Source organism: Callospermophilus lateralis, chromosome 2 (genome assembly GCF_048772815.1).
Source record: "Callospermophilus lateralis isolate mCalLat2 chromosome 2, mCalLat2.hap1, whole genome shotgun sequence".
Lineage (NCBI taxonomy): Eukaryota > Metazoa > Chordata > Mammalia > Rodentia > Sciuridae > Callospermophilus > Callospermophilus lateralis.
Window position 1 is genome coordinate 131,175,113 of NC_135306.1, and position 12,506 is coordinate 131,187,618.

The following is a 12,506-nucleotide window of genomic DNA, read 5'->3' on the forward strand; positions in this document are numbered from 1 at the left end:
TTTGAAATATTTATGTTTTTAGAGTTCTGTGGTTTTGATAAAAGCAATAGGTGAATGATTCATGATAATATTAATGTATTTAATGTTACTAGTGGGAATAAATTACACAATAAACTCTAGATTGTTATTTCCAACATATTTTAATTCATCGGTGTCAATTTCATTGAAATATTTACAGAATTGAAAACTTGGGACTTAATGGGTTAATGTGCAACTTGCTGTGAGCTGATGGTAAGCACCCACAGATTTGTTGAGTTTAAAAACAACAGAGAATAAGCACCTAGTCAATTAATTCTGTGTAGAAGGACAGATAATCTTTCAGAAAGGTGATATGCTTTATGGACAGAAAATCCCATACTAAAAGAAAGGCACTGATAAGGATGCAGGGACACTAAAGTACATACCATTAGGTGGGAGTAGACATGTGTCAATATAGCTGCCACTAAACAAATGTGACTCCTGGGTATTTTAAGTGAGATGTACTATAAGTAAAAAATATATATAATTTCAAAATTTGGTATGAAATATTTCTTATATTGATAACATGATGAAATAATATTTTGGAGAGGTTTGTTAAGTAATTATTAATTTTAATTTCAATCATTCCTTTTTTTATATGTGGCTAGAAAGTTTAAAAATTACTTACATGTGTCTTGCATTATATTCTGTTGGCCAGATGGTCCAGACCATTCTGACTCTATCTACAGATTAGGCTTTCTTTGCTCCTCTTTGCAGAAGCCATCATTTTGTACAAATTTCTTCTTTCTAAAATGAAGCTTTCCTTCTCTCAAGGGGGGATATTATTTATAAAGTACTTAGCAAGATGGTAAGGAGCCTCAAGGGCCTCTGTACTTAACAATGCTTCCTTTGTTAGCAGGCAGTCTTGATATTCAAAGTGAACAAATGGAGATGAATGTTAAAATCTTCAAGTCTCTTTACCTCTGAAATTACTGTTAGAACATTACCTTTTATTTTCCTGAAGTTTCCATGGAAGCTCAAGTTGTACTGTCTAGTTTCTTTGCTTCCTGTGGTAATGCAAATTTCATTTCTGGGGATTTGGAAGTGATTTTTGATAACACTTTAGTTTCCCTTGTTTTTCATTTCCTGTGTCTGAGAAAAGACATATTGATACAAGTTTCTTGGAAAACGTATTCTTAGTTCTCTTCATTCAGAGGGTCCTCTTATTTCTTTCCCTGAGGGACCTGCCCTGGCTCTGTTATAACAAAAAACCCACAATATTCTCTCTTTTTCTGTTGTTTTCAAAGGGGGGATCCTAGCACACTGATGTTATTGGAGGGGGGAGGAGGTAGGATTTGAATCTGCAAATTCTCAATTGTTCTTCTGTTTGGATACCATAACCAGTTTTCTCTGGAAGGGCCTGAAGCCTCCAGCTCAACATCTCTCTCTTCCCCTGCCTGGATAGGGGGGCCACAGAATAAACCTCTTATAAACAAAAACTCTATTGCTGTTCTGACTGTAATGACCATCAATACCTTAAATCAACAGTACACCCAGCTGCACTCAAACAAGGTGATGTATGTGAGAAACCATTGAAAATGAAATGAGCTGGCTACTCAGGGTCAGCTGGTGTGGATGTATGTACATGGGAGAAAACACTGCCAAGGAAAGTTACTTAGAAATACTCCAGAAAGCCCTGGGTTAAATCCTCAGTGCCTAAAGTGGGAGAAGGAACTGGAAGATGAGGTATACTTGGCCCCCTCAAACCAGACCAAATGCAAGGAGTGTGCATTGGAAGACTGGCCCAGGGTAGAGTTCACTTCTAATCTGATGCTGTCCCTAACATGGGGGCATTGTCAGAAGGTACTCACAGGGAGTGGGGGCATAAGTAAGTAATTCCTTAGTGTCTGGGTGTTGGGTGTACAGGAAGGAGGAAGCCTGCTTCCTGGCCTCCCAGTCTTGGGGGAGGGACAGAGGAAAAGGCATAAAAATGCAGCAGAGTTCTAAGCACTGAGGCAGTGAGCGATGGTAAGCACAGGAGGACCATCCAAAACCAGGCCAGAGGAAGGAGAGCTTGGGAATGTCCTGAAGGAGATGCTGGTGCTGGTTTTTGAACAGAAGGCATGGGGAAGTGGGGACAGTAAGAAGAATGAGAAAGCAGAGGCCTTTAAGGACCATTGTGTGTGACTGCGTGAGAAGAGGGAGGTAGGGGGTGATCCTGAAGAGGTGGGGAGGGGTGGACCATGGCCCCTGATATGGCCTAGACCACAAAAAAATGCTCATTATCCTGAAATCCAGAGTCCTAAGGGCTTTAAACGTGGTGATGGAGAATGTGGTAGGACAGGTTGGCATCATCAGATTTGCATTGTAGCAAGCCCAATGACAGGCATGCAGAAGATGGGTTAGACCCATAAGACCTTTTGAGGCAGTCACTAAGGAAGAGACAAGGGCCTGGAAGTCAGCACTAGGAATGGAGCAGCCTCAGATGAATGAGGAGGCATAGGAACTAGTTTCAGAGACAGTATGGGATAACATCCAGGCAGATGGATCATGCTTCTTCTAAGTTCTTGCCCTATACAATCTCCTCTGAGTTTGGGTAGGACATGAGACTTATTTCTAGCCAACAGAATATGGAAGGAGAAATTTTGCAGATGACTTATTCAGGTCCCAAATCAGTTGATTTTAAGTTAATCAAACTGAATTCTGCTGACAACGCAAAGTAGCTTACAAGAAACTGCTTCCCAAGTTGAACCTCCTGATGAGACTACAACCTGTCCACGTCTTGATTGTGACCCGTGAGACCTTGAGTAAAAGACCAGCTAGGCTTTGTCCAAATTCTTAACCCAGAATACCACAAGATAATAGGCTGTGTTGCTTTTAACTACTAAGTTTGCATCAATTTGTTATGAAGCAATAGAAAATGAATATAACATCCAAGGTTCCTGGGGATGGCCCCCTGAGGAACAGCTGGGGAGCAGGGAGTACTGAGGATAACCGAAGCTAGTAGTATTTATGGAGTGCTTAGTATATGTGAGGCACTGTACTATGCTCTGGTGCATGGCATGGCTCTGGTTTATTACAGTAAAAGGTGGGCAGGATCACCCATTTATCCGCATATGGTCCCTGTTCCTTCCTTCCCGAACTCAGGCAAAGAACTCTCAGAATGCATGTGATTTCTGCTTAAGATACTCCAGAGTCTATGGGCCTTTAATCAAGCACTTTCTTCCTTTAGTTATTGCCAGCTGGATTTTAACAAATTCCATGGAGCCTACTCAATTTTATGCAGCCAGCCAGCGGGGAGGGAGCTTCAAGACATTTCATACCTGATGTCTTATTACACCTTCCATGAAGTGACTACTAAAGGGAAAGCAAGAATTTTGTCTATTCATTTTTAATTTTTTTTTGGTTCTTTTTAGATATACATGACAGTAGAGTGCATTTTTTGACATGTTATACATACATGGAGTTAACTTCCCATTCTTGTGGTTGTACGTGATGTGGAGTTACATTGGTTATGTATTCATATATGAACATAGGAAAGTTATGTCCAATTTATTCTACTGCCTCTCCTATCACATCCCCCCTCCCTTGCCTTCATTCCCCTTTGTCTAATCCAGTGAATTTCTATTCTCCCCCGCCCTGCCCCCCTTATTGTATTAGCATCCGCATACCAGAGAGAATATTCTGCCTTTGGTTTTTTTGGGGGGGATAAGGCAAGAAACATTAAGACACTTTTTATTACTTAGAGAAGTTTTATTTGGGGGGGGACACCACAGTGCAGAATTAAAACATTGTTTCACCTTTGTCTCACACCAGCTTAAACTCTCGGCTTCCAACCCTCTTTACATGGAAGTCAGCCTGGTCAGATGCAGAGCTTGGCTGAGTGACTTACATGGAGATATGAAATATAACAGGGACAGCCAACAAAATGCACCACTTTCAAAATTCCTGTGTTTTCAAGAATAATCATTTTCTAACACATCATTTGTTCTCATCTTCAGATATTCATGGAATAAAATTCATGATCTTAATTTTCAAATTGTTCTTCATCAGTTGGCAGCATTCTTACCAAATGACACAGCAAAAGTGCGTATTTTTTTCTTCAGAAGTTCTGAAGAAATTCAGCCACTGAAAAGAATTTAACTTGCACAATCAGCATCACTCTACTGAAAGCCATTAAATTGTAATTGTGGTGATTTAAAGAAGTCAACTTGTGAAAGAGGAGCTGATTGTTTCAGTTTGTGTAGGGGACACTAATGACACTGTAGAATCCTACAAGGATTTTTCTCCTCTGATGGGCAGGGGAAAAGGAAGACTCTTCAATACGTGAGAAACTTTAACTTTATGGAACCTGAAGAATAATGACTGCTCAAATTGCATGCTTTAGTGACAAAGTATTTTTACAGCTAAGGGGGACCCAGAAACACAATACATTTAATAAGCAGGTAGCAAAACCAATCACGAATTAACATCTATCACATTCCACAACATGATAACATCTTTGTCAATCTTTTAAAAAGGGTTCACTGTTAATATGAGAAATAGGGTCAAATGCCAGCGACTGCCCAGATAAAACCTCACCCTCAGGTAAAACCTCTATTACTGGTAATTGCAAATTTCAATCCACATCTCCTTTTAAGAGACTTATTCTGGAGACTCACTAAGACCAGGACTTTTAAAACTTCATTTTCTCTAATCACTGCAAGATAATATCAAACTTGTACTGAACTTGGAAAGTGGTCATGACTCACTCCACAATAATAAGCTAGAACTATCAGTGCTTACAGTGGAGAGCTAGTCATTTGCAGAAATACTTCTCTTTACCAAGAGGTTAAATGAGCCTGCCCTCCCTCCTGTCTCTTGCAGAGGACCATATGCCTTTAAAAATACATTACTAGTCGTCAACAAACTAGGGTTGGTTCTCACAGTTAGTTTGCTCATTTATTCAACAAGTATTTATAGGATAACTATTATGTATGAGTCACTATTTCAGGAACTTGTGGTGATACAGCGGTAGATAATCCCCACACCCCCATAGATCTCCTATTTAACCTAGACTGACATAAGCAAAATAAACCAAACCCAAAGGCTTTTAGAAAGGAAAGGTGTGTAACAATCTGTTTCTCAGATTTTCACAGGAACAAAGGCCACCTCAGCTCACTCTGGATGGGAAAGGGTATGTAATAAATGGAGTTTCCACACACAAAGCATAAATGTGCAAACCAGACCCACCACACAGATGGAAGTTTCTAGCTTTCTCACAGCACATCTCTGAAGAAGGACGACACATTTTATCCATGCTATGTCCACCCTCTCCACACCTGGGTGAGGCTGGATGGGACAATGACTTAAAGAAGACAACAGGCATTAGCCTCGTGACTTGGAAAAAACAGCAGTCAACAGAGCGGCCTGCTCACTCCAGGCCCGCTGCTGCTCCATTCACTCTTTTACTGACTTTTTTTGGACTAACTCTAGTAAATGAAGGCAGTTACTTAAAAATACACAAATAAGATTTAATTAAGCAAACCCACATCTGAGGCCTGATTCAGAAGTAGGGTCCTCAAGAGCAGAGGAGCCCTATTGTCTACAAGGGGCTGGCTCTTCCATTAGGCCACAGTTGCTTCTCCTCAGATACACAGGTAAGATCCTCTTGGAGTTATGTTTCAAATGATGTAGAAGCATATATAGAATTTTTGGTGTCTGTATGAGAGGGTCTGTAGCTTTAAAAATATTTGCAAAGGAGTTTATAGCCCCCCATAGTTTAAGAACCTCTATATTAGAAGCCTCTGCCTGTTGCTTGATAAAATTAAAGGTGTGCTGGAACACTGTTTTAGGAATATCTGTGCTGGTCCCAGCTGCCACACTATTGTTGTGAGTCGGTTCAGCAGCTTCACAGTAGTTCCCGAGGGAGACATGAGCCAGAAACCAAGTCAGCAGTCCTGGAGTGGCCATTAAGGGTCTGTGTGTGTCCTTCATAAAGCAGTGAGTGCTGATGAATACATTCCTCCTCGCCCTCAGAGATGGGCTCCCAAAAGCGGTCCGCCAAGCCAACAATTCAGTGGTTGGAAGAATTAACTTTCAAGGCCAAGATATGTCGCCAAGTATCCACACCAACTTTTCAGAGCTATGGCTATTGCTCATCATCAACTACTCCACAGCTTTTCTCCCTGCTCCCCTGAAGGAAGGTAGAGAGGGCAATTGTTCAAAACCACAATCTATGATATTGTTTTGCCCAAACGTCGACCTAGAGGTTTTGTGACTATTAAGAGGTTCATCTGCCTCTAGGAAAAATTATAACTATATTCTTAACATCAGCTATGTGGGGGCAGGTGGGGTTGGGGGAGAGACAATATGGTGTCTCCCAAGAACATGGAGCGTTTGATAATTTTCTAGCAGGGCTTTTATTGTGGGTGATATTTCTCTTCTTAGTACCTGCCTCAGTCTGTAGCCTTTTATGAGATTCTCAAGTCTCCCAACATGGGTCCTTCCTATTTGTATCTGCATGGCTAAGTGCCTGGTTGACTCCTGGGATACTGCAGGTCCTACTGGAATTCAGAAAGTGAGACTGGGAAAATTAAGTGAAGCAGAGGTCAAGGCCCCCAATTATTTGAACTCTGATGAAAGGATTATACGTGGTAGGACTTGGAGAGTTCCTAGTTTCCCAAAATATCCATTTTTACCATTTCAAAATACAAATTAGGGGTAGTCCACAGGGAAGATGCAGCTTCTGAAAAAAAATCATAACTTAGAAAAATATATTTAAAAAATCTTTTCAAATTTTCAATAAAGAAAGCAGAGAATTGTGGTAGATTATCTCAGATACAACAATATAAAAGTAGCAAAATCAGTGACTTAGGTTACTGCCATTTCTAAGTCACACTATAATTTAAGAGTAATAAATATCATGCAATGGACAATAATTTAAAGCACTGATTGCATCCTTGATATTTTGTGTCATTAGCCGTCCTCTTCAGAAACTGTCACAGAAGTACAAATAAAATCTGCTTTTCTGTATATTCTGAAAGGCAGATAGCAGCTTATACAACTTCTGTTCTTCACCAGAATGCTATCAGATTAGGTAAACAACTCTCCTCGAGGGCCAAAAGTAAACTCTGAGCTTCCTGAGGATTACTCGTGTAAGCCATGTATTAACTTTGTAAGAATTAAATTGGAAGAACCAAAGATTAGAGATTTTTGTGTATAAAATGGGAACATACAATATATTTACATGGCAGAAATGTGAAGTTTTTTTTAACATTTATGAGTTAGCCTTAAATATTTATGAAATACTGTGTCCATTCTTATTCAACCATTTGTAACATTTATGTTACAATTTTCCATCAATACTAGGATGTTCTTCTCAAAAAGTCTCAATTCTGACATAGTATGAGTGAAAATACATTTTTAGAAGCTGTGCTTAAATACAAATAAAATACACTGCTGGCTCCAAGAACACCATATGTCAAATGTCATTTATGTGCTCTAATCATATTAGGCCAAGTGTCCTTGACTGTAAACATTCCTGTGTTCTGATAATATTTGAGCAGAATTCTGTTTTAGATGTGTTTGACAACGCCCTGTAGATAACCTCTTTGAAAGTGACTGAATTTGCTTCTTCTATAATCTCAGATTTGTCCTTTGGGCTCTCTTCCAAAGCCTTTTTTCTTGAACTGAGGTCACTGTGGTATTAACTGAGCACCCTTTATAATCTATCTCATTAACTAAGTTTTCAGCCAGATGAGCACTTGGGCCCGCTGCCCTTCACAGCAGAGGGAAACCCACAGTGGTGAGAGGGCCACATCTGGCCAAGGCTGACGAGGAACTGTGGAGACGGATCAAGTGGATGAGAGCCAAGACACCAGACCTATACCCAGCTGAGGACCCTGCCGGGCTCAGGTCAACCTAGTGGCCCTCAATTAGCCAGTGAAGGCTTTTCTTGTCCAAGTCAGTAAGGGCATGTAAGAAGATTCATATTAACTTGTATTCTGACATGTTTATTATCATTTCATAAAACAAACCTCCCAAAGTGCCCGCTTTCTAGTAGCTCTCGGTCTTGTGGTAGCATGGGTACTGAAAGCTGTTTTTCCGAAGCTCTGATGGCTCTTCACTGCTCTTACTAATCCTTCCTCTTTTCACTGATGAAGACTTAACACATGTATAGTGCTAGAGTTTGCAATCTTCATGTTGCTTCTCATAAGAAAGTCACAATCCATTCTTCATAATATCTTGCTGCCCATTATGTTCCTCGGTAAGACAAGCTCAATCTCTCTACCACGACCCATTCGTTTACCACAGATCAGCTGTAAACCCGACCAGGGTGCTTTAGCCAAAATGAATTCATGTCACAGAAGTCACAGATTGGTAGTTCAAGAACAAAATCATCAGCAAGAAGAATTTAGAAGTCTCTGTCGAGCATTCTTCTCTCCATTACTTGTTTTAGTTTCACTGTGTATGTCCAAATCTGTCAAAATTGAAAGCAAATATTTATGAAAGGCATGTAGCAAGAAGTATCAATACTAAGTAACTTCTAAAAGATCCTTTTTATCTACTTGGTTTTTACTCCTTAGCGTAATTTCAAAGCAGTGAGTTAGGTCAAGGCAACAACTGAATCAATAACTCTCTTGGTTCCTTTTAAAAGAAAAAATTGGAGAACAACAAATGGGTCAGAGGTACAGAGACAAACTCCAATAAGACAAGACAAATAAAAGCAAGAAAGACAATAAGGAGGGGTACTGGGGCAGCAGGCAGAATATGAGACACAGAGAGAGAGAGTCAGAGAAGGAAGACAGAAAAACCAGAAAAAGCACAAAGTGATCATCTTTGGAAATTTGGGGTGGCACCAATTCATTCCCTCTCCCTTCCAGTCCTAGACTCCCCAGGGACCATAATAGGACAATGATGGTTCAGATGACAGATGGGGTAAAGATGGTCAATATTCATAACGGGCTGCTGCAGAGTACGCTGTGGCTCCACAGCCTCTGCCCTGAGAGTCAACCCTACCTTTGAGCTCTGCCATCTGGGCTTCTCCCTTGGTCTCTGCCGACATGGGAGATTTGCCATCCACAATATCCATCTTGATCATGCCAAGGTTAGTCAGCAGTAGCATTGGGTCGATCCCCTGACCACTGCTTTTAATATTCTCCAGTACCTTAAGACACTTGTATGACTTGAGTTCACTTATATTCTCCTCCAAGAAAAGATTGTAGAGGCTCAAGTCGTTGTACCCTTCAGACTTGAAATGCAGAACATCAAACGTGGGCAGGATTTCGTACACCTTGAGAACATCTGTCTTCTGTCGCAATGGAACAAACAGTGTATAAACAACCACAGGGGCCAGCAGCACATACACCATAAGGTTAATGAAGCTGAGCAACTGGAAGATGCCGACTGCGATGAGCTTGCACTGAAACTGATCGGGGACAGTGCTGTCATTTCTCAGGATCCCTGATTTGATGCTGCACACAAACTCATCTGAGAGTGAGGACAGGCTGAAGTAATACCCCAGGTACATGCATGCTAACAGTATGACAGTGAGTGTTATCAGCCGGCAGCCAATGTACTTGACAATCAAATTACTGGAGTTTTTCTTTGTCTTCAAGTACTGTTCCACAATTGGGTACTTGAAATGGCTTTCAGATATTTCCCACAAACTAAAAAGAAAAGGAAACAAATGAAGATAATTTAGATACTCAAATATTAAAGACATAAAAACATCCAACAATGTCACTAAAAATTTCAAACACCCATACTTCTCTACCTATCACTTTATCAGGGTAGTAAGGAATAACATTCAAGTTGAAAAAGTGGGAGTAAGAAAAGAAATAACAAAATATCTTTCCTCTTAATATTTTAAAGAAAGTCTAGTTAATTGAGTTAGTACTCAGAAATTCTTAGAATAATACTGGAACTTAATTGTCTGTTAAATAATCAGTTCCTAAGTAGGAACTACTGCTTTGGTTAACTACAATTTTTTCACAGAATTCATTATTCCACAAAATAAGTTAAAGAAATGTTCAGCTCAACTGCAACACATAAGCCTTAAGCAGAGAAGGTCTGGAGACACTTGCGGGCACAGGCCTGTGGGACCCAACTGAGATGGTTCTGAGCCCAGCTGTCTCACTTACAGCTATTGGGACAGTGCTTTTATCTGGAAAAAATAGGTAAGTGGAGTAAATAAATGCACTTAGTTAAAAATGTTGTTCTGAAAGTTACATGAGAAAATGTACTCAAAGACCACAACACAGTGTCTGGAATATACTAAGTATTCAAAAAAAAAAGTATAGCTATTATCGTTACTATTAATAACAAGAACTAGAGGAAGAATACAAGAAGACAAGGCACTACCAACTTTTTTTTCCATTTCTTTCACAATTCTTTCTCTAAGTTTGATTCTCAAAATCCTCTGTGTTTTTCCACAGAGGAAGCTGTATACAGTACCTTCATCGGCTGCCCCTGTGAGAACTGCATATAAAAAGGAGATGCTGAAATTTTACTTAATAAGGATGGTGTCTTGATAGGATAGATGTTAGGAACATATGGGTGGATACACTTTCGGGAGAGTGGGTGTTTTTGGCTCCCATAGGCTGAACACTGGGTGGATGACGCCTCTCCCCTTCCATTTACAAGCAGTGGGCACTCTAGGGGCAGACTGGCAGGAGAAAGGCAGAGAATGAGTACTACTGAACCTGTTGAGCTACCTGCTAGGGGCTAAGTTACCTTTGCCCTATGTTCTCATTAACACCTGGAACCGGGCAGGCACCATCTCTGAGATCCAGGTCACGTGCACTCCTTGCAGCCTTAATTGCTCGGTTGTAAACTTTGTCAAGTTCTTCCATGATGAACTTCAAGTCTGAGCAAAGATGAGGAGCAGCTGTGAAACGCCAGAACAACGTGGGCAGGTACAGGAGGATGGCAAATAGTAACAGGATGTAGGGGAAAAACTGAAAAACAAGAGAGCAAAACATGGGCTTAACAGGCCCCTGCCTGGTAGTAACACTCACCTAATCTGCTATGTGTGGCTCACTTCTTCTCATTTTTAGACAAATGTGCATGCCCCTGTCACTTATGGAAACTGCGCTTATTACTTAGTGACAATTGCTTATGGCTAAATGCACCTGTCCAGGCAAAATGTAACCAAAACTTAATTTGACAGATATTAATTTGAAATAGCCAACAACAATGTGACACAGTATTTTCTTTCTAATCACAGAAGGAAAAGAAAAAAATAAATAAAATCACTCCCTAAAGATCAATCTCTGGAAAAAAAAAAAATTCCAATTAAAAAAACAAGTGAGGGCTGGGGATGTGGCTCAAGCGGTAGCACACTCGCCTGCCATGCGTGCGGCCCGGGTTCGATCCTCAGCACCACATACAAAGATGTTGTGTCCGCCGAAAACTAAAAAATAAATATTAAAATTCTCTCTCTCTCTCGCTCTCTAAAAAAAAAAAAACAAAACAAGTGAGTGTCATAACAGACTGCTGGGTTTTTTTGAAAAATCATTTATTATAGGTTTAAGAAGCAACTAAGGATTAAAACTCTGATTTTCTTTACTCTCTGGAATCTGGTAAAATGTCAAAGAAACACCTAACTTCACCCAAAACAAATTAGAAAAATTCTGGCTTCAGTGATTATCTCAATAAGACAGCTGGAAAAAGCAGTGCAAATTCACAGAAATGGAAGGAACCATTAGTGCTAGAACAAACCAGGAAGATCCAACAATCCAGCCCCCTCATTTTACAGTTGAACAACCTGAAGTCCAGAGAAGCCAACTACTACGGGCAACAGAATTGAGAAGAGGGCTTCTGGATATGAGGTACACATAAAACAGAGGAGAGGGGATTTGGAGTCAACAAATGTGAGGGGCGACTTGGAGCCTGGCCTGCCAGAGAAGGAAGGCTAAGGAAGATCTGACCACAGCTAGCATTGAGCCTGACTGAAACTCAGCTTTGTGTTCAGGAACAGTGAGGTCACTAAGCCTCTAACTCTCAGTGTCACTCCTCATGAAATGGACATGAATATGGATGTGGGGAAGATTAAATCAGATCACTTATGAAAAATGCTTCACATGGGACCTGGCATGTAATAGGCAAATACATCAAATACACCAAAACCAACAGAAGGGCTAGCCAGGTGGGTGGTTACTTTTAGCTCTCACAATGACCCTAGCAGAGCTATATGGATTGCTCCATTGCCCAAAGGAAGAGAGGAAGCTCAGAGCAGTTTCTGGCCCCAGATCCCAAAGCTGGTAAGCTGGTAATACCTCTCACCCTAGAACCATGCCTTTTGCACCCCAATATACTCTACTTCAATTTACTTCTCTGGAAAAACTCTCCTTACCTTTGGAGTGGCCTGTCTCCACAGTTCTTTGGAGTGGTACCTGGAAGAGGCCATGATGGCCTTGAGATGATGCAAACCCCCACCCCAGCATCTGTGGGAGTGGCCATCAGAGCCCACCCGACAGCTCTCACTAACTGCAGCTGCACAGAAGACAGTATAGTTCCCACGACCTCCTCACCACTCCCCCTGTAAGAAATGGATATTGGCACAC

General features: G+C 40.7%; 1 protein-coding gene across 2 annotated transcripts in view; it reads right to left on the reverse strand.

Annotated features, from left to right (window-relative positions):
• Positions 1 to 3,722: 3,722 nt before the first annotated feature.
• Panx1 (pannexin 1) overlaps positions 3,723 to 12,506 on the reverse strand; it is a 49,561-nt gene continuing 40,777 nt past the window's right edge. The window contains exons 3-5 of one of the 2 annotated variants that reach the window (XM_076846515.1): positions 10,675 to 10,898; positions 9,107 to 9,608; positions 3,723 to 8,419 (exon numbers count right to left, since the gene is read on the reverse strand). In XM_076846515.1, the coding sequence (XP_076702630.1) occupies positions 8,354 to 8,419; positions 9,107 to 9,608; positions 10,675 to 10,898 (792 nt within the window). In that variant the 3' untranslated portion in view covers positions 3,723 to 8,353. Of the gene's footprint in view, positions 8,420 to 8,958; positions 9,609 to 10,674; positions 10,899 to 12,506 lie in introns of both variants that reach the window. The other variant, XM_076846514.1, reaches the window with a different exon arrangement.